Here is a 27,651-nt window from a genome sequence, read left to right on the forward strand (position 1 = left end):
CTAATAGGACCAAAAGATCTAACTTTGGACTAACCCAAGAGCAAAGGAGCACCTAAATAGGTTTCAGAGCCATTCACCAGTTTCATATTAAGCTTGATAGCTAGATACTCACAAGCACCTGGATTAAGATTTCCACTGAAATAAACACAAGATTTGTCAAAATTCAAAGTTTGACCAAAAACACTACCAAAATTATGCAGAATATTCAAAATGTTATCAATATTTTCCACATTAGCTTTGGCAAAAATGAGAATGTCATCTGCAAAAAAGCAAATGAGATATGGGTGGAGCTCTTCTTGACACTTTAATACCTGTAATAGCAAGAGTTTGGATGGTATTAACGAATAAGAATTCTAATTGTAGCATAGTTTAGTCAGCGTCTTGAACCAGTTTGGTTTTACAGGTCAGACTAGAACATCAAAATAGAGTACTTTTCCAATTACATTTCCAGTTTCACATTTTTCATTATGCAAGGGGATGATGTTTAGAATTCTGGTTTGAGAGGCTGCCAGCGAGAATGAAGCTTTTGATGCTTACAACTGCCAATAAGATCATCAGGTTATTGGATGACTCTCGAGAAAATTGGTTGCGGTTTAATCTGCATATATACATCAAACTACAAGTAAATTAGACTGGAGAAAGTCTCTCTTTCTCTCTCAACCGGAGGGTCAGTGGGATAATAGTTGCAGCAACTGCTTAGTGATTACAGAGTAGAGGTTGTTGATTTGTTGGGAATCTTCTTATCATCCTCTGAGGAGACCGGACGTGAAGCTGACAGTGATGAAGATGCTGCATGATACGATGACGAGACAAGTTGGGCTACTGCTGGAACCGCACCACCTGCACATTTAGAAAATAAAGCATGCATGTATTTAGTGTTGAAATTCTGGTAACTGCTACTTGGGATCAAAGGAGGAAGAAATAACATGGGTCAGGGTACGGACATATTTCCATTGTGATTCATTTACTCATAATACTGTCACATCTGCTGATGAAAAAAGGAGATTAGATCAAATAAGCTGAAGATTCTCCAACAAGCTATACTGCATTACTGCATTATGAGGGCCAACATTACTGTCACAATGTTGGACACTAGCACACTTCTGACTCAATTCTAAGACAGATATCTTTGGAGTTAAAATTCACTGTGATAGTCTTTCTTACAAAATTATTAAGCTACGTCTTTCACCCAATGAACCCTGACGCTGCAAGTTAGCAGTAGTTAAAATCCAACAGCAGCGAGATTTACGTAGACACATCAACTGAGGCTAGGTCTCACTGTTTATTCCTTGCAAAAATTGGTCATTCAGGGCTCTGGTTGTGTAAAAATGACGAAATTACTTGGATTATATTGTTAAGCTATGTTGTGTTGTACTGGTTTTGAGGAGGCTTCAGTGATTGTTGAACAAAAGTTCCACGGCTGATTTAGGATATGGAGACAGAGAGCATGTTTTCAGAGGCTACAAGTTCTCTTTCCCTCATAAATCATCTTTTAAAAAGAAAAAGATATATAGTTGCGTTAAAGAAGATAAGAAAGACAACATTCATCTAAATTGTCTACACTTAGAAAGCCAAACACATTTTATATAGTATCAGAATAGAATGCTTCGCCAACAGAACGAAATACAGATAATGACAATAAAGAATGAATCCAAAATTATACCAAGACAAATATCTAACCTGCCAACCCAGCACAAGCAGAAGAGAACAGCAGCACCGGTGGAGTCTGCACCCACAACATCCAAAGAAGGAAAAGAAAGAGTCACTTTCATTACTGCTTCTTTACGCACCAGTTAAAATGTTTTCAAAGTTGAAAACTAAGGTCATTATATTTAATCTAAATGAACTAAGGAGGACGATAGAAAGAGTGGAACCACGATAAAGCCAACAACCGCTGAATACAAAAACAATATCATATGTGGAACTTTTAGAGAAAGTAACAAATAAGTATGGGTGGCATTCAACAAAACCGTATAAAAACTGGATAAAATATTTACTTCCATCGTATTAATCTATCTAACAATGTTACCAGTTAGTGATGAGCACAACGGCACAAGTATCTGTAATGAGAAAGTACCCACCATAGCTTGCTTGAAATGAGAATGAAAGGAGTAATCTAATCTAATACTCCCTCCATCCCATAAAAAGTTGGTCTTTCACTTTTCTAACTTTGCCTATTTTCAGGCAAAAATAAAAAAAAGTGAAAGATCCACTTTTTATGGGACAGAGGGAGTATAACTATAGAAGTACTTTGCTGCCACTGTTTTATCTAAGAAATTCCATCGTATTGGTCTAACTAATAACTATTACCAGTTCGTGATGAGCACAAAGGCACATGTGCCTGAAATGAGCAAGTACCCGCCATAACTTGCTTGAAACTTAAATGACAGACCAAGTGTTACTCCACTTTGCTGGCACTGTTGTTTTTAAAAATAAATGAATTATGGCATATACGCAGCATCGAAGGTCATGTCTTTATGACCACGGTCTGCCCCATCTTTTTTAACTTGTTTGCAATTAATATATTAGTAGCTTTACCTGTATCCTTGTACTGACCAGTAAACCCTAGGATACAACACCCACTTCTCACAGCCAACTCTCAAAGTTTTTCATGTTTTTCATGTTTTTAGTATTTAGAATATTTATTTTTAAGTTACAAGAGAGCACAATATTTTCTGCCTAGTGTGAGATGAAGATTATAAATATAAAATTAGTAAAGAAGTGTTCTGTCGCCCTATTCGATAATATACAATTTTCAATTGGCCTTCTGTCAGAGTACAGTACCTGTAGTCTTATTTATTTTCTGCCTACTCTTTAGGATTTATTAAAAAACTGCTACTTTTCAGCCAACGTAGCACATACTTTACTTACACTGTAAGTTTGCTTTAGAACTAACGTTCATAAAAGTGTCAGTTGAAAGTTTAAGAAATCAGATGATTAGGGAAATTCAGGTGGAGCGAGTTATAAAAGCAAATTGACCAAATTTCTATGGAGTACTACTGCAAACCATACAGTACAGCTCAAAACTACCAACAAAAACCAAATCCCCATAATATTCCTCTTGAGAAAAAAATGGCCCATAAAAACCAGTTTTGAAGGTCTCAACAATCAGGGACGACAAAATCTTGCTTGCTAAAATGGAATAATATCCCTGTTCAGAGTTTCGAAAATAAATCATATACAGAAGATACCTTTTTCTGCTAGCATATGTAACCAAGCATCTCAATCACTGGATCTTTCCTAAACTGTTATACGATTGAAAGTTTACACATTCTATTCATCCTCCCTTTTGTGCCTAGTGAAACACTCCCACCAAGCTCAATCATTAAAGAAATCAAGCCACTAAGGTGATGATCATAAATTTCCTACTTACTTCAATTGCTCATTACATAGGATTTTAGAACGAATGTGTGGTCAATTCGGTGTTTCCTACTAAGGTAAACACCAATTGGACCTGTTGGTAGAAGTTCCTTTTCCTAAGGCTGTTGTCATAATATTTCGGCTTTGCATAGATACAATGGGCACAAGATGAGTTTTTATAAACTTCAAATATACAATGCACGAAAGCAGCAGACTCAGAAACATGGATGAAATAACGCCAAATGGACTAATTTAAACCAAACAAGATATATCAAAATTGAAAACACTTACACCGACGAGAAAATGTAACCACATAGGGCCCTTTATCCGCCTTTGAACCAATGGTGTCACTGCGTGAAAGACAAAGATATAAGAACTCTAGAAGTGTACAAGATATTATTCAACAAGCAAGCCTTTAGTCCCAAACAAGTTGGGGTATGAAAGTATGAAACCCATGTCAAAGTTACCAAAACCAAAGACAGAAAATAAAAGAAATAGTAAAGTAACGCGCTAGCCATAATCCAGTCTACTAATAAACCCTAGGGATCAAAGTCCTAAGCTCTAAGTTCTTGCTCCCGGATTGCTGAACGAAATCCTAACCTCTATAAGCTACCCTAAAAGAAATCTTAACCAAACTCCCTAGGTCATAGTTCTGGTACGTGGATTGCTAACTTCCACGCAATTCTGTCTGAAGTCAGCTCTTTGGACACATTCCATTTTTTTAAGCTCTTTTCACAGCTTCCTCCCACGTCAAGCGTACAAGATGTTATCCACCTCAAGAAAATGGTGAAAGTATAAATACAGTTGGGCCAATTCTTTCTTAGTTCCTGACTTGTACATCGCCTTTCTTTTCACACGGTTCACAACCCAACAATATTTTATTTTTAACAAAGCAGGCTAATTATGTGCTCTTCTTGTTGCTAATTTTTATCCATCTTTGGCAAAAACGTGGCCAATTTTCTTTCCAGGTGGTTAAGTCGGTAAATTTCAGTATGATAGAATCTAGATGCTTGAGATTTGGAGTGATGAACAATCCAAGCCTTAGGTGATCTTTGTTTTTGAACTTAATAATCCACATTATATATGACAGTTTAAATCATATGCCTATGGATTTTTGTTGATCGCCAAATTTATATTATGCCTATGATATTTAAGATGCAATATCTAAGTTTTCATAGGACATTCATAATATGATTTTTCCATTTTTATGTAAATTGTAATGTTTTGGAAGAAATGGCAACATGCATACACATAAAACAAATAAATCATAAATTTGAAGGGAGATAAGAGATAACATAGGAGAATAGCAACAGCGATATCCCCTACCATTGCTACCAACCTCATGGGGTCACTTTACTGTGCTCCACACAGTAAATCTTAGTTTAGGGATGGCCACCAAACTGCCATCGAGTTTTAGTTTTGGATGAGTTTCTACAAAGATTCCTCTTGGAATGGAGAGTTTAGTGTAAAAATACAAAGCAATGCAAGTATAAGTCGTACTTCATGATACACAAAGAATGGCAAGTTCCGGTCTCTTTTAACTCAAAAACTGCACAATTCCTAATGCATGATCTTATAAAGTGCTTCTACAGAAATCAAGCATGAGCTGCATACCTTTGTTCTTACTTAAATACTACCTCCATCCCACTTTTTGAGGGTCGGAGGGAGTATATTCACATGGTCATGATTCTTTAGCATTACACTTATATGTTGGTTTAGCACTTTATAATACCAAGCAAACAAAGACTTGAGAAAATTGAAGGTCAGAGAAATGAAAAAAAATCTACGAGCTTAATGCATAATGAGAACAAAAATTTGCATTATTGACAAATGTGATTGAACTTTCTTTAACACTAATCAATGATAAATGAAAAACAAAGAGAGTTGAACCTACCAAGGTTAAATCCGTAGAATGCGCTTGCAGTACCACCAACAGCAGATCCAATCTATATATACATACAAATTTTAGGTACAGAAGCCTAGATAAAGCTAATAGCACCTGGGAATCTAATATTGATAAACCCTTAACAAAGAGCAAATGTTATGATCCTATAAAGAGTAAAACTGAAGAGAGCGAGCTAGTACCATGGAAAAACTGTCTCTGATTAATGGTGAAATTGTCCAGCGACTAGTTTCCTGCGAAGATATCCTCGACGGTGAGATGGGGAGTGAGAGAAAGAGGGGATCAGAGAGAAATTACCAATTCTTTAGAAAGAGGTCCTGCACAATGAGGACATCTAACAAGGATATGTTTCTGGTTCTCCATCTTTGCCATAAAATTCACTTCCCAAACACTCTCACTAACAACAAACACACAAAAAAAACACAATTAATATAATTCACCATTTTTCTAACATTTTTACTCATGAATTAAACTAAGAAACAATTTATCAAACAGGTAAAATGCAAGTTCAACATAACATTTGAAGCAGACAAATATAACATCAAAATCTCGAGGGAGATAGCTATATATCACTAAAAAACAACTTGGTACCGCGATCCGCAGACTGCAGTTATCTAGGGCTTGTGATCCCTCCCACTTTGCCTCTGTAGCTATAGGATTTCTCGGTTTCTGCCTTTTTTTTATGTGAGAGACTGCTGAGATCCCACTGGACCTAGTTTCGGGACTTCCACCGCTTCCGCGCGCAATAAGAGCAAACACTGGCACTACCCTGCGGTGAGAGGTAAAACTAACAAACATGATAGTTTCACCCCAGTTTTACACTTCAATTTGGACCGAGTTCTAAGACTGGGTCTTATGGGCATGCCCAAGGGCTTCCCAACCCCCTTTACACATCAGTCTGGGAAGGGTCTGGTCTTGCAGTTTTTTCTAGAAACTTCCCGTAACGGCTAATCGTTAGCCGTTCTAACCCTAAAAGCCGGACATTAATCAGCCGTTATACAAATAACGGTCACTAATCGACCGTTTTGAAGGAAACCGTTAATGGTTAACCGTTTTTCTTATCTTGACCGGTCAAAATCAATTGAACCGGCTAACCATTAATCGTTCCACTATTTACCCTAAAACATCCAGAGAACTCGACAGAGTTCTTCTTTGGTTCTTCTCTTTTCTTTTTTTTCCAGCCACAGTTTTTCTTCTCCCCCCTCCGTAAAAATCACAAAAATTCGTTTTCTTCCATTCTTTTGTTTGGGTTTGTGGAACAAAGGGTGAATTCTAAGTTGGAATTGATTTGAAGGCGTTTTAACCACTCAATCCTTAAAGGTAAACTATTTTAAACCAAAACCCTAATTTCTAATTTCCTTTTGAATTAAGATTAATTGTGCAAAGACTGTGTAGTCTCTTAATAATTCACACCAAATAAAGAATTCTTTGTTCCATCCTCCTTCAACATATCACCCCCCTTAAAAAAAAATTGAAAATTGTTGCGTTTGATTCATCTGAAGATTTGGTCATCATGAAATCTTGGGTGAAAATTAGCTCCCGACGTGAGGTAGTGCTTGGTTTCTTACCAACTGAAAATTTTTGGGAGATGGTGTGGCAGAATTATAAGTTAGAGTTTGGAAATTCCCGACAGAAAACCATGGATAACTTAAAGGACAGATATAGAGTAATTCAGGAGGAAATGCAATTATATTATGCCTACCAGGCCGAAGTTGTCGTGAGTTGCCGCGATCCCCAATCCATACAACTCAAATTATGGTAAATATAAATATTTTTGTAGAATTTTTTTTTAATACATAAACATTGATATTAAAGGTTTGTTTTTTTTTCTTACAGGAAAGACTTGCTGATTTGAAGTACCGACAAGTTAAAAGCGTTGAGTTTCCCCACCGAGAAGTTTTTATATTTCTAAAGACCAAGTTCCCTGATTTCCTAACAGAGCTTAAAAGTTCTGGTGATTCATGAACTCATATGTAAGCCCTGGTTACGATAGGTTTTGTGGGCACACCTCTCTGTAAATCCTCACAATATAGCACTCGTCCTTTAGGGTCACCTAAAGGTTTAGAGCTTTAGTACTTATGCTATAATTGTAACCGCGATGACTGAGAAATTGATCCACGGTTTAATAAAACTATATATTATGTTGTGTTATATTATTTGTGCTACACTTTTTGTATTGTCATTACATCAGTCCGATTCACACCATTCCATGAATTATTTTATTTACTTTTAAAATATTTTTTTTCCAGTAACTTACAAGTCACTTTATCTCTGCTAGGTCATTCAGTTATTTGAAAGACATGACGATCATTTAACAGTATATGTAAACACTATAAATTCAGTTGTCCTTAAGGAAATCAACACACACCAAAGAAAACATTTTTCTCTCTTACATTTTTCATCTCCTCAACAAAATCATCCATAATGCCTTTGTATACCACAGAAGAAGATATAGCCATCATAAATGCTTGGATAGATGTTGTTACTCTCTCGGAGGTTCGTCGTCATTTGGTGCCGGCAACTAGAGTTTGGAGACAGGTTTTCGATAACTATAGAGATGTTTTTATAAATGTTCATCAAAGAACATAAGCAAATATAAAGAGTAGGGTTGGTGTAATAAAAAAAGGAGTGAGCCAATACATATGCATCCAAAAAGATATTTATGAACAGCATGATAGATCCCCTTTATTGACCGTTGAAAGACTTGTAAGTGTATCTTGTATATCTATCCACTTCATATCTATTTTTGTTTCTTTACTTACCTAAGTTATTATGTGTATATAGGAAACTATGGCGACTGCTATGTACGCTACAAATACCAGGAGAGAGTTTAAGTATTACGAATGCTACGTCATATTGAAAAATGCATTTCCAGAATTGTGCATGGTACAACCACCAAATAACCCTCCTCAAAATGGTGATGAAGATTAGTCGTTCAACAAGTATTGCATAGGTTTTGTGGGTACATCTCTGGCAAACCCTCCCGAGACTAAACTCGGTTGTTAGGGACACCGACCGGTTTAAAGGCTTGCTGCACGTGCTAAGTGCAGTCGCGGTGCCTGCGACAGTGAGTTAGGCTTTGTTTCTTGTATTTATGATGTACCGGAATATGTCGTAAAGATATTTAAATAAAATTATTTTATTTATGTGTGGTTGTTAGTTATCGGCAAAACCTCACCACATAAACAAAACACAGTCAACAACGAATTGAATAGGTACATAGTGTAGTTATATGTCTCTGACATATGCACTTTTCCACAAATATGAATGACTGATGACATTGAGTTTTCAATACTGTCACAATGAGTTGTCGACCAATAGCAGTGATACTTCAAATCACTTGCTCAGTAGTCGGTAGATGCTTTTTCTTTAATCACGTGGAGTGACATTGAAAACTTAGTTTTTAGTTCATTTTAAATTTTGAATGCTTGGTTATAAATAGCCATAAAATTAGAACACATCTACAACCAATCCCATTCTTCTTTTATTTATTTATATTTCATACCTTTTATTTCTTTTTCAAACATGGTTAGGTTATCTGCAGAGGAAGATGAGGCTCTTATTAGGGCTTTCTGTTTTGTATCAAATCGTCAAATTCAACAAAGAAACCAGCATGCTGGATTGTTTTGGGAGCTGGTGCTCCGAGAGTTTACCGACATAATAGGAAATATTAATGGTCAATCTAATAAAACTATTGTTTGTCGTGTCTCCATAATAAAAAAAGAGGTTCAGATATTCGTAACACTGCAAATACCACTGTATCGTAACGTTCCTGCTGGATAGAATGCAGCGAGAATTGTAAGTTATACCGTTGTAAAACTATATATCGTATTTTAAAGAGGTACTTCAGTTAAAATAATATATATTTATATGTGTGTATTATTGCAGGAGGGTCATGCGAGGGAGTTATACATGCAACAAAAGCGAACATACTTTAAGTTCTATAATTGCTACCTTAGTTTGAGACAACAATTTACTCATATGAACCCACAGCTGTTAGCACTTGAGAACCAAGATGTCGGTGACGCCGTTGAAGACTAATTAAGACAATTAATGGGTTTTGTGGGCATACCTTTCTGAAAAACCCTCACGAGAGTAAAACTCGTTCGTCCATTAAACGGTTTAAAGGCTTGCTGCATGTGCTAAGTGCAGTCGCGTTGCCTGCGACAGTGAGTTAGGTTTAAGTTTTTGTGTACTACCAATTTGTAATAAGTGTACTACATTCTTATGGGAATCATAAAAAAAATCATTTATGATGAAGACTGTTCATGCAGACCCCACTGACCCATTTTGAGTTTTCGAAACAGGGTGCTTTAAAGGACCTTGTCTCATATGCAATTGTCTAACACAAGTGGATGGTAATAAATAACCATATGCAAGTGGATGGTTGTATACCTCACCTTTATTTGCTTATAAAAACCAAAACTAGTCGACAATGAGATTCACAATTATTTCAGACCACCAATAGCCAAACTAAATAGGTTTTTTCTTTCCAAACATATTAATCATTCACAAATGGCCGACGCCGACCCCTGGGAAGGTTTTGATGAAGACGAGCTTGCAGCGGTGTTAGATAGTTACTCGGAGGTCACCCAACAAAGTTCAATGGAGTTTTCAACAAACACACCAGTTGTGGCTAACATATCAAACCCATATGATAACCGCAATAAATCGGTTGTCGTTGACCTCACCCCATGTCCAGTAGTAAAACAATCAGAGCGTCTAATCCATAACTTAGGTGGTGCCTCTAGTAGTATAAAAATAATTCCAGGACCGTCCGGTGAGCTTCAAAAGTTACAAGATCTCAGACATAAAAGGATAGTAACGGGAGAGGAAGATGTATCTACACAAGTCCTCCAATGATTAGCGCGGGATGAAACTGAAGGTGTTAACGATCTTCATTTCCAGACTAAACCTTGGTTCTTCGCACAACAATATTACGCAGAGGAGAGAACCGCATTGGGATCTATTCAACCGATAAACCAAAGAATTGAAAGGTTGGTTGTACTGGTCGAGGAGCAAAGAAAGTATCTTGATGACTATGCTTTGAAAGTGAAGGTGATTTATCCACTTAGTAAATCAATTAAATTTCGTGATCAATTATTGAAACCCATTACTCATAGTTGGATTTTTTATAATATTGCAGGATCCCAGTGGTAAAATGCCAGCAAACGTCCATCACAAAGTGGTTAAACATCCTGACTATGGAAAGCATATAAGGGTGGAAGTGGTATTAGTTTTGAAGAAAGTGGTAATATTTTCTCCAACGAAGAAAAACTTTTACATAAACATAACGCTCCCTAATATCGAGAAGGTTTGTTCCAAATATATGATCTAATGTGATTTCATAAACATTTTCGAATTAAAATCACTAACTTCATTTATATTCTATAGGTGATCCCTTCGGATTCTAATGTTGTTGTGATGGGTCGTCGACAAGTTTGAGTTAACATTGTTACCAACCAAATCCGTTTTAATTTCAAGAACTGTTTTTAAAGACATTATAATTGTACTACGTTGTTTAAGTATCTGAATAAAATGAAATTATTTAAGCATCAATGTTACTTATTTGTACTGCTAATTGATATTAATGCGACATTACTCAATCACTCTAAACATTACATTGTTTGAAATAAAACATACAACCACACCTACTAGTTGGATGACATCAAAGACATTGAATTATGAAGAGTACATAGACATCGTAAACATAACACAGAAATAAAACATAAACATTACATAATAAACTAAAATTGAACAAACTAAAACACATAATTAAACATTACATCAGAAACACATAATAGCTACCCAAAGAAATTATCGAGCAACATAATTAAAACTTACTCAGCCCATTCCACCAACTGACAACCGGGACATTTCCAAAAATGTTCACCGTAGGTGTTCTTAGCTTTAGAACGATGGAGTTTCATAACAAAATTACAATCAAGGATTGGGCATGAGGCAACCTTTTCATGTTCAACCTTAATTATCCCTTTGTCTTTGAAGTTTTTGCACAGTTCATCTACCTTTATATCATCTTTTTCCTTGATTGAATCTTCCAACCACTGTGGTTTTTCACGACAATTATCGAATTGGCAACGCAGGTACCTACTCTGTCCTGGTTCCGTTTCGAGTAACATTTTGATGCATGTACAACCTCTTTGTGGGCACTTCGAATACATCCAAGGGCACTGCATTGCGGAATGGTCATCAAGAAAACAGAGTGGACAAATTTGGTTTGCCTCGACACACACTATCTGTTTTCCTTTCCTGCTAGAATTCATTCGTGACTCGGTAAATTTCGAAAATCATATTAGGCTTCAAGGTAGGTGTTTTTTTGAATGGTAAATGAATTGTGTTTGTAAAAATTTTGATTGGGATTTATAAGAGAAATCCCCGTTGCTGATAAAGATAAAGTTATATCGATCTGGATAAGATATCAATTAGAGGTAAGAATCCGATTAAAACAGTGCGTTGATGATGATAAAATCCGAGGCTAACAGTGCGTTGATGATGATAAGAATCCGAGGCTAAGATTACGTCCGAGTATACCTTTGCACATGTACATCCAACACAACTGAAAATAAATATTACTCCAACAAATCTCAAAACAAACACAGTGTAACCATTAATCGTAAAAGAAAACGTAAACTGTAAATGAGTGTGCACGGAGTGTAAACGAAAAAAGGTCAAGGAACGGCTACCCATTAACCGTTCCAGGAAAGAGAAAACGACCAATGGTTAGCCGTTCCACAAGAACGGTCAATGGTTCACCGTTATTTTTCACAAGAACGGTAAATGGATAACTGTTTTCTGCTTTTTGAGAACGGCTAACAATTAGCCGTTCCCGGAGTCTTCCCGCTGGGATTCCCGCACACTAGGGAACTCTTGCGGGAAGGACCCCTTTAGACCACGGTTTTTTGGACGGGAAGCCCTTGGGCATGCCCATAAGACCCAGTCTTTGGGTTGGGAAGCCCTTGGGCATGTCATAAGACCCAGTCTAATAGCAGTGGCCCCTGCTAAACGAGTTCAAATATGTTCACACTCCACTAACGAATGTATATTTCACATAGTTGGAATTAAGTGTTTGACCCTCACCTCACTCTCTCTTACTCAAATGGCCTTTGACTTAAAACTCAATTTTAAAAAGATTAACCCATTTTATTGAAATGACCCTTAAAAAAGAAGGAGGGTCATTTGGATAAAGATGTTTGATGATGTTATCAAATTATAAACTATATCCTTTAAGGGTATAATCGTCATGCCAACTTAAACATAACATGTCTCACAAATCATACGTAAGAATTCGACAAATTTTATATACTTGGAAAGTTTTTTAAAAGACCTACACAACGAGCGTAAATACAACTATCAAATTTTCATTTCATGAGATTTTTTATTCTCTAAATAATTTTTTAAATTTTCTTCATTTTATAGTATGGAGACAATTAATATGCACACTAATTTTATGTGGAGGAAATATACACACTGATTTTGTACATAATTTTTTAAATTTTCTTCATATTTTATAGTGTGCAGGCAATATGCACACTGATTTTTGTAAATATTTTTTTAAATTGTCTTCATATTTTATAGTGTGCAGGTAATATGCACACTGATTTTATGTGCAGGCAATATGCACACTGGTTATTTTGTTAATCCTACTTGCTATAATATTCCAGGGTCACTGGAGTAATTTGCAAATTTTATTAAATAAACCTGGGGCCAAAAGAATGAGACCTATAATTTCCAGGGTCATAAGAATAAATTTCTCTTTCACATATTCTTCTGATTGGTTGATTATTTAACTGATAGCCCCATTACCCTCCGTGTTTAGAATCACGACCCTCGTTACATAACTCCCTAAATTAAATCAAGGGTAGAGATTAAAATGTGAAATATACACTCCTTAAGGAGTGTGCATGAATTAGAACTCCTGCTAAACTCCAGTGATGGTGGGGTCCATTATCTCTATTATACGTTTGGGATAAATCGAAGTATAACTTCGGTCAATCCAGAACTGCTCCGCTCTAAAACTAAAGCTTGTAGGAAAGTAGAAATTAACGTTTAATCCCTTATTAGTTGGGCTTTGGACACTTTAGTCCTGTTATCCCAAGCCTAATACTGGCTAGTCCAAAATTTTCCCTTCCATACAATCTAATCCAAAACTTAGACGAGTTAATTCTTTTTCCCACCGATCCAAAAATAATAGTATTTTTCTGTTACCCGAAGTATACCTAAACTATAAAAGCTAATATTGGAGGAGAGAAAAATCAGATAGGAAACAGAAAAAAGAAAGAGAGAATAAGAGAGGCGAACTCGAATTGGAGATTCAGAAACGGTTCATCTCGATTTAATTCAAAACAAGCATGGAGAATCTAAAAAATGTCATCAACAATGCTTGTTCTTGAAGATTTACTATAAATCAGTGCTGAAAACATGATGAGCATCATCATCAACAATTGAATCTAACAATTTTCGTCAGCAAAAATGATTATGAAGTTAAGTTTCATCTTCTCTTATCATTTTCCCTCGATCTAGAGTTATTAGTTTAGCGTTGGGGATTGAATTTCAGTTCAATTTTTCTAGGGTTTTTATAAGACTAAACTCAGGTTTTCTTTTGATTAACATTTCTGATATGAAATTATAAAATTTTGTTTTTAATTTTGTTTTTTGTTTTAGATTAGATCTAAGTGATACGATTTTAGTTATTAGTATTTTATTCATCTTTGGATTTTTCTTGTTTTCATCTCTTGATCTATTTATATCTTCACAAAATTTTTATCAACAGATAAAATCACATGGTTTATCACTTATGTTTTTGAAATAAAGCTTAAGCATATGATCTTGAATGGATTTGTTTGAATCGATGCTCGATTTTATTATGTTTTTGTAGTTGTGTACATTTTTATACACTGAAATGCTATGTGATGAATAAATGGATTAATCGTTTCATTAGACTTGATATTGTATTTGGTAGATTTGTACATAATTGTACACTGAATTTCTATGTAATGAATGCTTGTATTATTTGAGTAAATGCTCTATATTGTTACTTTTTGTAGATGTGCACATACTTGTATACTGGTATTCTTTGCGATGAATGCATGGCATGTTTTGTGGGTATTAATGCTAGATTATTTTGTTATTTTTGTAGACATGTACATGTTTGTACATTAAAATGATCTCTGGTGAATATATGGCGTGTTATGTGGGTATGGGTGCTAGATTCTGTTAGGTTTTGGTAGAGGTGTACATGTTTATACACTAGTATGCTCTGTGATGAATGGATGGCATGTCCTGTGGTGTGAAAGCTAGAATTTGTTAGATTTTGAAGAGGTGTACATGTACATTTGTACACTAGCATGCTCTGTAATGATTTATTTTAAGTTTATTTTTTATTTTAAGATTGTCGGAAAAAAGTTTTGGGTGTACACAATTGTAAACATGTTAATTATTAATGTCCACATAGTTGTACACATGCTGATTATTAATGTGCACATAGTTCTACACATACTGATTTTTTTTTTGTGGATTTTTGTATTCGAGGAGGAAGGTTAGAGATCCCAAGGAAGAGATTGTTCATATGGACATGTTGTACATAATGGAGAGTTTTTTTTATGTTGCTTGGATCTTTGGCATTTTCAATGATACAATTATTGTAAGTATCAAAGCTATGGTTCTTATTTCTTTTGTTGATATTATATTTTTTGTGTGTTTTGGAAGGTGTATTGAACTCTAATATGTTTCAATTTGGTTTGTAGAATGTAATTGATTTGTTATGAAGGGAAACTTTGATTAGTATTTTCTAGTATGAATTTGTTTTAGATTACTATTTCACAATTTTGCTTGATATAACTAGTAGTTTTCAGTGTGAAGCATGTAGTTACGCTTATGTTGTTATTATGAGAAAATGTTCACTTAGGAACATTAGGGCCTTGCTTTTTGGTTTATGCTTTGCTTATGATGTGGATGTTGATTGAATGTTTTGATTGTTCTGGCATTATATCGTTAGTATGCATGTTGATTTATTGTTACCATCATATTGATTTATATAAAAAGTTATCAAATGAGAAATGTAGTTGTACACATGTTGATTCCTAATGTGTATATAATTATACACGTGTTGATTATTAATGTGTACACAACTGTACACCTGTGTATTGTTAATGTGTATATAGTTATACACATGTTGATTATTAATGGTACAAAACTGTATGATATAGAATATTGGTGTGTACATGGATCTTTGTGTACATGTTTGTACCCTAGTATATGTTTCAGTTTATATATATGTAGGGTATCAACCATGTCTGATAATATTGTTATTGTGAACCATGGTGAGCATTTGGCCTATTTGATAGATGTGTACGAATTTGTACACTGAAATTCTATGTGATGAAGTGCATGGGTTGTTTTGTTCGAATTGATGATCCGTGTTGTTATTTTTTGGTAGATATATACATACTTGTGCACTAGTATGTTCTGTGATGAATGCATGGCATGTTTTATGTGTATGGATGCAAGATTTTGTTATTTTTTTTGTAGATATGCACATGTCATGTGTGTATGGATGTTAGATTATTGTTATTTTTTCCTGTAGGTGTACGTGTTTTCAAACTAGTATGCTCTGTGATGAATGAATGGCATGTCATGTGGGTATGGATGTTGTTAAAGCATAACTCGGTTGAACCCACCAAGTGTTGGTATGTCGAGTTTGGTTGTCATATTTTAGTATCAAATCTCATCTAGAATCGCTTGATTAATTACCAGAGTTAACTTTGTTTAGGTTAGACTAGAAAGTTTAGGAATGTTGAGACTTAAAAGTATTACTCTTGATGACCTCGAGGACTGCCCTGGAATCAACCGTGATAGGGTTCATGCTGACATCTTCATGTGGAATAGAAGGTGGAGGAGCCGCTGGGTGTTTTAATTTCAATTCAGTATAGGTATTCTCGTTGCGAGGGACAACACTATTCGACGACAACACACGAAGTAAAGACATACAAATGCTCTAAATTGATTAGTTACATGTTCTTGCAAAAGAAAAAACAAAGAAACTCAAAAACAGTTAGATTCTTGTACTGAGATGTGAATTTTCATAGCTTACTGCAGCCTGCAGTGCAACTGCAAATGCATTCCTCCTTAGTCCATATACATATGCATTTTCAAAGAAAATCAAATGTGTTAGTTTAGTTGGCAATGACAGTGCAATAAATATACAAGGAAATGAAAGGAAATTATCAAAGGAAAGTTGCCAACCAGTAATACAACTTTCGTTGCCATTGAGATCTGGCAACCAATCACTCAAGCAAAACAAATCTTGAACACATTCTTATAAAAATATATGTGTTTTTTCCAATCCGACGGTTCTGAACGGAGTGTATTAACCAATCGATGGCTTTCGTTGCTCTAAAAGTGTAGAAAAGTGCTGGAAATAAATCTCGGTTGAGAATGCACCCGCAACCTACGCATTCATCCAATGTCTGTGAATAATTCAAAACGCTTTTAGCCGCATTTAGGATTGTTCCACTCTCTCTCCCTATTTATGTCTTACATCGGGAATTAATGGGAAAAAACACATATGTATTGATGGGAGTCAATGTGTCCCTAATAATAATCATTCAAAACCGAGAAAGAAAAAACATCAATATGGTATATTCAAAGATGAATGAATCTCAAATATAAACCCACATACACACATGAATCTCAATCGTAAACCAGGTATGACTTTCTCTCTTTCTCATACTGGTTAATCTGAAAATTATTTTTTTATATCTACTTGATTTGATCTTTAAAATTAAAAAAATAAAATAAAAAATATGTTTATACGTGTTTAATTTGAGAATATTTTATGCAATTAATGGGTCATTTTCGGCTTCAAATTTTAGGAAAGTAAATTTAGAAGTTATTATTGTGGAGATCCCTATTGCTCTTTCTAATGGAGGAGAAAGTAGTTATATTGTCTGGAATCTCGGAATGGCTTTCAATTCAAGTTTCAGGAAATGTCGTCGCTTCTCTTATGGCTTCCTTAGCACCGAATCAAAAGTATCATATTGAAGTATATAACCCATTTACTAAAAGCTCAAGCATTTTTGGTTTTCACATATTTGAATCTACGATATGACAGTGTTTTATGCATAGTATAAAAAGACCACAGATGATAATGCTACAATAGATTATCTTTCTATAAATAATCGCGTCTCTAAATTTCATTTTGTCGACATAGTAAAGTAAAATGATAATTTTTGAGCGTGTGTTATATTTTTATTTTTTAAATACCATTATAAAAACTTCAATCATATTCCTCAAATGGATTAAGGGCAGGCGTGGATGACTCGAGACCGGATATTAAAAAAGTATAATGAACCAGCAAAGTAATCAGTTTGGACAGTTCTGATGGATGATAAATATGAGTTTTTATAATCATCCAACTGATATTTTTGTTTGAGTGCTGAGTATTGACCATTTTGGGACATCGATACGATATTACAATGTAAAGAATTACTGAAATAACCTAGAATGATGTTGCATAAATGACCTTGATGCCATAACATCATTAATCCACAAATCATTTGTTTATTTTCCGATGTTGTGGTTTTTAATGTTGAAGGCTCTGTATATGAAGATTTATTGGCATCAGGGTTGGGCGATATTTGTAGACATAATTAATATTATTCGTTGATTGACTAGAACCTGTTAATAGGGTGAAGATTAGAACAACCCTTGTAATCAATATTTACAAAGTGGATTTAAAGCGAGTTGTAGTTTCTTTATGTAAGGCGTTAGTATAATGTGCAGTATGTAGGGGCATATATTTTACGAGTCTAGCTTTCGATTATATTGATGATCAAGTGTTGTACCTTTCACAGTAATATAACTATTTACGAGATTTATGTGATAATGAACACCCTACTCTGTTGACCTACAATGTTACGAATTTGGTTGTTATACATAATTTTACCTAGTATGAAATGATTTATTCCATTTGTGTTATAGTGAAAGATTGATCAGTCTAGTAAACTTAGACTTAGAAACTCCACCGATAACAAAATATAGTTGGGCACTCATTTATAAGATTTATTTGGAGCATAGGCAGATAGGTAGTCATTGTAAGGGCGTTTTATGTTCCATTCACCTGTTTGATGACTGAATTTTTCTCAATGTTCAGTATGTATTGTGTATTTTTTTTTATTTGTTGTGTGTCACTTATACTAGTCTTTCTATAAACTCTTATCTCATTATAAACATCCATGAATGTACTATTTCTTTATAAGTACAAAGTGTGTTCTTCTCTTGATGTTAAAACCAAGTTCCACCTAGAAAGGCATTTGCATGTAGCGAGAGTTAAGTTTACTAAACAGTATCGCCAAGCTCTTAATGCATCTGAGGCCAGAATTTTGAATTCTTAGAAGTCACTTTTATCATTTATATCGATATCTATTTGAAGTTATTTTTTACCATCAACAACAACAAGGCCACACAATTTTCTTACTTTTCTGACATCTGACCACATTTGATACATCACGGGGAGATGAAATTCACAGGTTTGTTTGTAAAACTCTTATATAGAAATTTGACCCCCTGCAACGATATTGGTGAGGTATATTCCCCTAATAACTTCACCGTTGCTGATGAGAATATTTTTTCCCCTCTAACCTGGAATGAACACCTGTTGTTTTTCAAGTGGGATACAGAGGTTTAATCTCTCGACCGCGCTTTATCTGATCTTCCTCTCGATAAAGTTTTACCTAATTTGAATATATCGAAACAAGTCGTGACAACACCTATCTACCCAATACTGTTTCGTGCAACCCCACAGTATAGCAACATGTGTTTGAAGGCACATGTTTAGTTGTTCTTATCCCTGATATCCAAGAAGAAGTATCATTGTAACAATGGGTAAAACGAACTATACAATCTCATCAAGATGAAGGTCAAGCGACTAACTTGAATAATGATTCTATTAGGAATATAGGTCAGGTTAACGCAGACTTGACCTGAACTGTATTCCTAATAGCTTCAATTGTAGCAACATTCCCTGTTGAACGCGTGAAGAGGTATGTATTTTGAAACATTATTTTATTGTTTTATTTTCTCATTGAAATCGCATCATATCTTTCTCAAATTCTTTTGACTTCCTTCTGAAGTACTATATGCTCTACCTTCTTCTTACTTCCTGAAGCCTAGATGCTACAAACTAAATTTTACGGATTCATCTACATTTTTTGAACCTATGCTTGGAATATTCTCACAATATATTGAAGTACATATTTTTGGGTGTTTTTATGGTGCTCCTTTGATTTTTACAAAGACAAATAATCTTACTTTTAGTAAAAAACCTCCTTGAAACACTAAACGCAATTTCGGAGGATAAAGATAAAATCCATTGATGATAACTGATTGTCAGGCCATTCAAGACGGAAAATATGTTTTGTTTTTTTTGCATTAGACAGTAATGTGATTGTTCCAGCACAAAGAAATTTGCATTTGGGGGGGGGGGGGGGTGGTAAAGCTACTGAAAGTCTTATTTCTCAAGAGATGCACTCTAGGTTAAAAAGCAAAATTATGTGAATCTGGGAAAAAATGAATGTGTGGTAATGAAAATTGACGAGTTGAAAATATATTGTGAGAAGCTAGAGACCGATTTGAAAACTTTCAGAAAGGATTTATCAACTAGTTTCAGAGAAACTTGAAATGGGATTTCAAAATGTTGTCCAAGAGAATGAGTGATTACTAGACTAGAGAAACAATGATGAACGAAATAGGCAATAAAAGGGAATAGTTGACAAAGTAGAAACACATTGTGGTACAAATTATTTTGTTATATAGAATTGGCTTATGGTAAAGACATTGTTAGTAGTCTGGTTGCAGTTAGTGGGAATTAGAAGGGGAAAAGTTGACAAAACCAGGACAAATGGTCGTATCGGTACGTCTTAGCTTAATCAGATATTGTTTTCTGACATGTAATAAGTGTCGGTTATATTAATAACTATCGTTTTGTAAATCTTCTTCCTATTAAATTGATACTGCGTTCATGAGGGTTATAATGCAAGAAAACTATGAAATACTTTGGCAAAGTATGTAACAGAATGATTGGACTTTAAACCATAACAAGTTTCTCTTTGAATGCACTTTATCTTCTTTTTTCCCACTTTTAGTTACTTTATCTCGTCCAGTTGGAGACTATAGCAAAAGTGCATTTGTATACATAGATATGTTTTTACGTTTTCACATTTTGGTTGGATTTTTTATTTTGGGCAATATAAGATTGAACTAATTTAAGTGCAAACCTCAAATATGAAGTTGTCTTAGCTTTAATGCGGAGAACAAGGATGCTTAAGTTCCCTATCAAAAAGTGCATGTTGCTTCGATGAAAAGGGTTTAAATCCACTCATGCACGCGGCTAACAATAAACATGTTGAAGATGTAAAGAACATTGTTTTTGTCGAATTGCGCAATATAATCATCAGACATGTGAAGAACATTGTGTAGACATAAAATTTCATTAATTAAATCGGCTGAAAGATTAACTTCCTCTTCGAAACAACATGGGTACTCCGGGTCTTTAAAAACTTCACTTCCTGTGCTACTAGGCGACTTTCCAGTACCTAATGATTATGGAAGCACCAGAAGGATATCAACAATCTCTGTGGGTTAGTCCAACCCTAACTTAAACCGGAAAAAAATCAATATTGATGGGCATCCAGGGGCCACCTAGGTTTTGCAGGTTTCATCTACAGAGATTCGGAGGAACGAATTGTGACGGGACTGGCTCCACCTCTAGAAATTACGACTGCATTAACATCAGAAACTTGGGCTCTGCTCTTAGCATCCAGAATGTCTATGGAAAGGAAATGGCAAAAGGTTCCCTTTGAGACAGATTCAGAATACCTTTTCTGATTCATCACATAATCCACTGCTCCACCATGGTACATCGCGAGAATGGTTGATGAAATAAAAAAATAGGATGCACCAAATTCCGCAATCATCTATCCAGCATAACTACCGAGAAGGAAACCAGAAGGTTGACGGCTTGGCCAATCATGCAGTGGATGGAAGTCAAATGGGAAATCTATCAACCAAAACTTGGGATCGGGCAATCCCACCTTTAATTAGTCAAATTATTTTCCATTGACTCTGTGAGTACCACATACCCACGCGAAATTGTAAACTAATCCTTGTTATATATAAATGCATGCTTTAAAAAATATAAATCAGGATAAACTTTATTTTGGCTGCACATAACAAACTTATTGTGAGATTCCGAGGGATTAAGATCAAACCATGTGGTCGACTGAGAAATGGATACAAACCATGGCGGATTCAGCAAGGACAAGCTAGACGAGTCAATAATATTATTGTTGAATCCACAACTTCTAAAGAAAATTGTTGAAGAAGTTGATAAAAATCAAAGTCACGGATCTCTACATCAACAACTAGACAAACCCGAGCCGTTACGGCACGGGTCATTTCCTAATTAAGTTACATAGAGAGATGAGCACTTGGTTATTGATAGGTTCAATTCCTCAACTTAATTGTTCAATACACTTCAACTACAATACTTTTTTAATATGATATCTCCATAATATAATATTCTCGCTATAAATATTGGAATTTTCTAATCTCAATTCGGCCGTTTAGCGTTAAAATAATAAATTCGGTAATAAAAATACATTCCAAAAGTTTCCCTTAAACATTAATAGGTCCAAATATTATATAGAACAACAATTTCATAATAAAAATGAAAAAATAATTTTCATACGTATATTAAATTGAGTTTTAAATTATTTGCTATATAATAAATACTATTTGTATTTTATTAGAGTTTCTGACTTGTATAACATTAATGTTTCTATAATTTACAAAGCCTTATTAATTAGAAACTTCTATCAAATTAGTCAATGGGTGCACATCCTAGATACTTTATATTAAACCACAATTGTTCCAATTCAAATAATTAAGAATTATTCTTTAAATTATATATAATTAATATATCTATTAGAGAAAGGATCAATGCCATCAGAGAGGTTTGCGCAGCATAAGAGGAAATACTAACCCAACTACAGATGTGGCGTTGCGGTAAGTGTATGCATCTCCCTTCTTGGAAAAGTCCGTGTCGAGACCATGAAGGAGACATAACTACTTGTGCCTTTAATGGTGTAAACACTGATTTCCTAATTTCATACATAGATAAACCACCAACAAGGGTTGTAGGTGATGATTCAGATAATGTTGTAGTGCAAGATGTTTCATTGGGTATGTCACTAGAAATTTTGAACTAAATTAATCAAGATTCCTATTGTCGCCAGCATACCTCCTCCATGCATAATCAATTTATTGATTGACCTAATGCTAGAAAAGAGTTATGAGATACGTATAATAATCGAATAACCTTCTACACAAGTAGAAAACGTGAGACCTTGCAGAGAGATTTTGTGGAGAAATCAGGTATAGAAAGAACACTAGTAAGTAGACTGATCTTATGTGTTTTATACTAGGATCAACCTAATTTAGAAAACCCAAAGTGTTCGATTAGGTTACACCTTGAGAGCTTCTTCATGGTGGCCTAGAGTGATAGAATTTGTTAGTCGAGCATTTTTATATCCAATGATATTAGTAATTCAGGAGATATCAGAGCTTATTGATATTCTAAGGTTGGTGATAATATGTGATTAATGACGAATAAATGAATATATTACTTCAATGATTGTTTAGTAATGAAGAAGGATTCCTCCTTAATTATTTATTTATTGCTTTGTTATTACTTTTCTTTATAACCCATAAAAAAAATACCGAGTCTGATTCGCGGACAGGTCATTCGGGTGTCGACCCTTACTTGTCATTACTTCATCTGATGCGCAGTGTAGATGACCTCGAGCCTCTTTAAGGCTCCCTACTTGGGATATTTAACAACCGAAAACTCTGTGCTCCTCATGGGAATGTACCTTGCTTACATTATAATACTAGTTAATCACGTGGAAATAAGATCATTAATTTATTTTGCATACGATAACCCATTAATAAACTACTTAAATTTCTAGTTTTCCTCCTTAAACAATAAGTAAGAACAAGTTCTTGCAAGATTAACTAAAAATAACACATCAAGTTGTACCAAAAAGCTTGAGCAGAGAATTCCACATCATTATTTTAAGAAACCATTGACTTGAGTTTTCAAGAGAGTAAGATCAGCATAACCCTTTTCCATCTCAGTTTTTAACAAGTTTTGATCTCTTTTGCAGTAGCAAGATGATCAAAAACAACTTCAGAATTTCTTAACATATTACCAACCAGGTCTGAAGAGACCAATAATACTTTCCTTGATTTCTTTATGCTCATAGGCAAAGTAAGATGATACTCACAAAATTCAAGAGTATTAAACGGTGACCATAATTTTATTCTCTTTTTCTTCACTTCCCACACCTTCACAATTAATGATACCTTGGCTTCATCCATTTTTTCACAAGTTGTAAGAAACAATACATTATGGAAACTTGAACAGAAAAATCATTACAAGCGTTCGGTACTTAAAACTAGTTCTCAAATTGAGCAACAATGGAAGAAGATAACATATTCCAAAAATAACAAGAAACCATAAAAAAAAAAATTAAAGTAAGAACCCCTACTAGTTTCGAAACTTCCCCTTTTATGAAAGTCAAGCCTACTTATAAAGAAGAATTTCTTGTAGTTTTTCAAATGAATCGAATTTTTTTACAAATTTCTTTAGGTTACAGAATCATCCAGAAGGTAGGGTTACCAGACTTTGCAAGGATTACAAACAAATTCTAAGGCAAAGATAGTTTTAGACCTAGGAGTAAATATTTCAAAATATAATCAAGAGACCGCAGTTTATCACAAAAACATCCAAATAAGAGTGTGCGTGTTGCACTAAGGTGAACTATGTATACCCGAAATACTCATATGGTTTTTCAAACGAAATCATAATTGCGTGAAACAACCTTTTGCAAATTAGAAAGCTAAGTTTAAATATCAACTTTATGATTAAATGAAATCATCTAAGCGCATATGGATACCATATTTCATATGTCCTCCCAATCCCAAAGGGATACTATTTAGTAAAGGCGCCAAGCCTAATTCCGTCTGGGAATACTCTAGAATATATGTACATTAAATAATGAACCCCTCGAGGAGCAACGTATCATTAAACAGGTGCTCCCTCAAGCCTATATATATGTAATCTTATCCTCACAGCTAGGATCTCATCCTTGACTCTCTCAAGGATCCCAAATTAAAGATTCTATCAATAAAGTGCGAGTTCTTTCGCCAATGTCTCTTTTCTTATGTTTGAGCTTAGTAGTGAGTTTATATCTACTTGAGTGAAGTGGTTAGAGTTTAAGCAACTATATTTTGGCGCCGACCAAGAAGAGCTCTCAAGTCAACCTTATATCCAATAGGGAAAAGGTCATTTAATTGCATTTCAAAGTTTGATTTCCCTTGCTTTTATTTATTGTTTTTAAGTTTATATTGTTACTTTACATAATGTATTTTCACTTTAATTACTTAGTTCAATTCATTTTATGAAGATTAATTTTTTTTATTATTTTACGTGTACTTTACTTACGCAAGATCAGGCAAGAGAAGTTATCTTGTGAGTTCTCGTTTGAGGAACCAATACATGAAAACTCATCCAAAAATAACAGTGAAATCTCTTGTTGTTGTTGAGGGTAATTTTTGATAAGGGCATTTGTAGTAAATTTTCCTTGCCCTAATTGTAAAAATATACTGAAAACTCCTGACCCGACATTAGGGTTGGAAAATCTATACCGAACAATTTATATTCCATAAGAGAATCAACAAAGCGTATTCAATTAACAAACTCAGTAGTTCTATATTTATTCTAAATTTGTATATGTATGCCAAATTTCAGGGGTTTCCCCAGCAGAAACCTCGTTATTTCATGTGCGCCAATATATATACCTTTTATGCTATGCAGGTGGCATTATTCATATTAAGAATAGGATTTGGCGTCATTCTTGAATCAACATGTTACTGACAATATTATATTTAGTACATGGTCACATCAGTATTGTCTCGATTCGCAAACTCCCACTGCCGATTTCCTTGAACATACTGTACTATCATATTCAAGTTCGTACTGGAATAGCATCCCACTTTAAATCTAGGTCTGGTATATTGCCATAGACTTAAACCCTAGATTATAGCCATGTGATAATCACATCATTTTTGGTACATTAGATAGGCATAGCCAAGCCCATAGCATATGCTGCATATCTTATAGTACCTTAGCTAGTCATAGCTGGGGCCACAATAAAACAGCTCATAGAGCCTCGGCTAACATGAAAATGGACTAATAGCCTAATTGGAATCACCCCAAAGAAATTGGCTAAGTCCATAGAACATCCAAACACAACTTGGTGAAATATGGCATGTGGCATACTGTCACGCCTTCAAATGTTCCAAGCAATTTTTCGTGAAGGTATAACCCGACAATACAATGGTTCAGTGATCTCTTATCACCCACTTGTATTTCAGCCTTATAAGATTGCACCAATGCAATCATCCAACTCTATCAAGAGTATGCAATAGAAGTCTTACTCAGATTTTCTCTACCAAACAATGTAGCCCATACTACAAAGAGGTTCTTGCCATGTTTATGCTTCACAGAATTGGGGGAGTATAATCAAATCAACAGTAAACCAAAGGCAAACATATAAGCCAACAACTCACTTTTATTAGCTTAAGGGGAAGATACAAAATCGTCCAACCAATGGACTTACAAGCTTATTCTCTAAGCCTACAGCAAAATCACTCTCTACTGCAATATGGTTCCTCAACACTCGAACTATTGAACAACACCAACATTATTGATTCCTAAGCTATTTATACTAACTAGGATCAGGTCAAAAATTTTGTGCAACCGCTGCACAAGCCTTGGACAGCCAAGTGTCCAAGTAGTTTCCATAACCGCCACTTTCAACTGCCACCTTTTGAGTTGTCATGGCAACTGATGACACACTTGTTTTGAACGGTTAGGGACACTCTACTAAGGTTATGAACTCATTTCATAACCCTTCCAACTTGTCTCGCACCTTTGGCACGCTTGTTAAGCCAATAACTAACTTGTGACCGCCACATGAGTCGTATTGCACACTTGTTGTGCCATACTGGATTCTGTCTTGAACCAACATTCAGCTCTCTTGGCCCTACATGTTTATCATTCCAAACTCATGCACGGACAATCTTTATGCTTCAAACATCGAGGCCATCTCCTTAAGCTCACTCTAGTTACTCATGCGTCATATATGCTTCACTTCGCCAATTAGCTTGACAACAGCAATGCAACTCTTGCATTACCAACTTGTTTGCATTTTTCAAGCTTTGTCCAGCCTTGAACTAATTCCATAGACCAAATCTTGATCTATACTTCACTCTTGCGTCATCCTTGAGCTTGGGACAACTCAATTCCATGGATATGCATCGATGCCAACATCGCATGTTGCATCCGTCAACTTTGGCCATGTCTTTCTATACCTTTAATGAAGCTTCATTGTGTCGGCCAATAAGCTTCATTACTTAGCCAAATGTCTTTACAATGTAGTGCTACACTTGCACTTCATTGGCCCTACGGGGTTATGCCATTCTTAGCACTTGACGGTCTATACAGAATACCGCTATTATGGCTTGTTTTGCGCTATTATGGCTTCACATTGCACCATTACGGCGGAGTACTGACTTGGCCTGCAACTCTGTGATGCATAATCATTATGCTCACTTGCAGTACCGTCACACATACCCACTACCGCGCCACAGTTTAAGCCACGCTCCAATATCGCACCTTGGCGGCTTTGGCCAAGGCCATAGCATAGGCCGCGCATTATCGCGCTTTGGCAGCTATGGACAAGGCCATGGAATAGGTCACGCTTCATTATCGGGCCTTGGCATCTATGGCCAAGGCCATGGCACATGTCGCGCGCTAATAACATGCATTAGAAGCCACGACCATCGCGCCTTGGCAGCCACAACCAAGGCCATAATACAACACGCGTCATTATTGAAATTTGGCCAGCCGCGACCAAAGCCATAGTGTAGGGAGCGATATTTTAGGATCTTGGTCGGCTTCATGGCGTAGCCATTATAAGTCACGGGGACACGTCCAATCAACGGCCTAAAAAGGATCTAACCTTGCTCATGCTCCTCTCATGATAGCTTAGATCCATTCCTAATCCAACTTGCATACCCTAGTTGAAACAAGAATCCCATCTTAATAACCTTTGCCGAATTGAGGCAAAACCCTAATTCTAGTCCATGGCATATTTTGTGTCGTTCATATGCTAATATTGAGTCATAGACAAACGCACATTATCTCAACCCCTATGAAAGGCTATAGGTATGCTACAATGTCGTGC

At 35.3% G+C, this 27,651-nt stretch overlaps 2 protein-coding genes across 2 annotated transcripts; one reads left to right on the plus strand and one right to left on the minus strand.

Annotated features, from left to right (window-relative positions):
- Nucleotides 1-314: 314 nt before the first annotated feature.
- On the minus strand, nt 315-6,024 carry LOC113313174. The gene is made up of 7 exons (XM_026561913.1): nt 5,855-6,024; nt 5,561-5,660; nt 5,446-5,496; nt 5,255-5,306; nt 3,652-3,710; nt 1,681-1,726; nt 315-840 (listed from the first exon to the last, which is right to left on the minus strand). Exons 2-7 carry the CDS (start codon nt 5,633-5,635, stop codon nt 704-706), a joined length of 420 nt encoding a protein of 139 aa, XP_026417698.1. The 5' UTR covers nt 5,636-5,660; nt 5,855-6,024; the 3' UTR covers nt 315-703.
- A 3,754-nt stretch (nt 6,025-9,778) lies between these two features.
- LOC113312838 lies at nt 9,779-10,708 on the plus strand. Its single transcript, XM_026561574.1, has 4 exons — nt 9,779-10,102; nt 10,172-10,321; nt 10,410-10,514; nt 10,658-10,708. The coding sequence occupies exons 1-4, from the start codon at nt 9,779-9,781 to the stop codon at nt 10,706-10,708; spliced, it is 630 nt and encodes a 209-aa protein (XP_026417359.1).
- Nucleotides 10,709-27,651: the final 16,943 nt, after the last annotated feature.

This window comes from Papaver somniferum, chromosome 9, assembly GCF_003573695.1.
Source record: "Papaver somniferum cultivar HN1 chromosome 9, ASM357369v1, whole genome shotgun sequence".
NCBI lineage: Eukaryota > Viridiplantae > Streptophyta > Magnoliopsida > Ranunculales > Papaveraceae > Papaver > Papaver somniferum.

Coding starts and splice junctions, on each gene's coding strand:
- LOC113313174 (XM_026561913.1), bottom strand. CDS start 5,635: ATGGCAAAGATGGAGAACCAGAAACATATCCTTGTTAGATGTCCTCAT. Junction 1,727..3,651: donor GGTTACATTTTCTCGTCGGT/GTAAGTGTTTTC, acceptor TTGTGGGTGCAG/ACTCCACCGGTGCTGCTGTT. Junction 841..1,680: donor TGCTTGTGCTGGGTTGGCAG/GTTAGATATTTG, acceptor CTAAATGTGCAG/GTGGTGCGGTTCCAGCAGTA.
- LOC113312838 (XM_026561574.1), top strand. CDS start 9,779: ATGGCCGACGCCGACCCCTGGGAAGGTTTTGATGAAGACGAGCTTGCA. Junction 10,103..10,171: donor TAGTAACGGGAGAGGAAGAT/GTATCTACACAA, acceptor CTTCATTTCCAG/ACTAAACCTTGGTTCTTCGC. Junction 10,322..10,409: donor ACTATGCTTTGAAAGTGAAG/GTGATTTATCCA, acceptor ATAATATTGCAG/GATCCCAGTGGTAAAATGCC.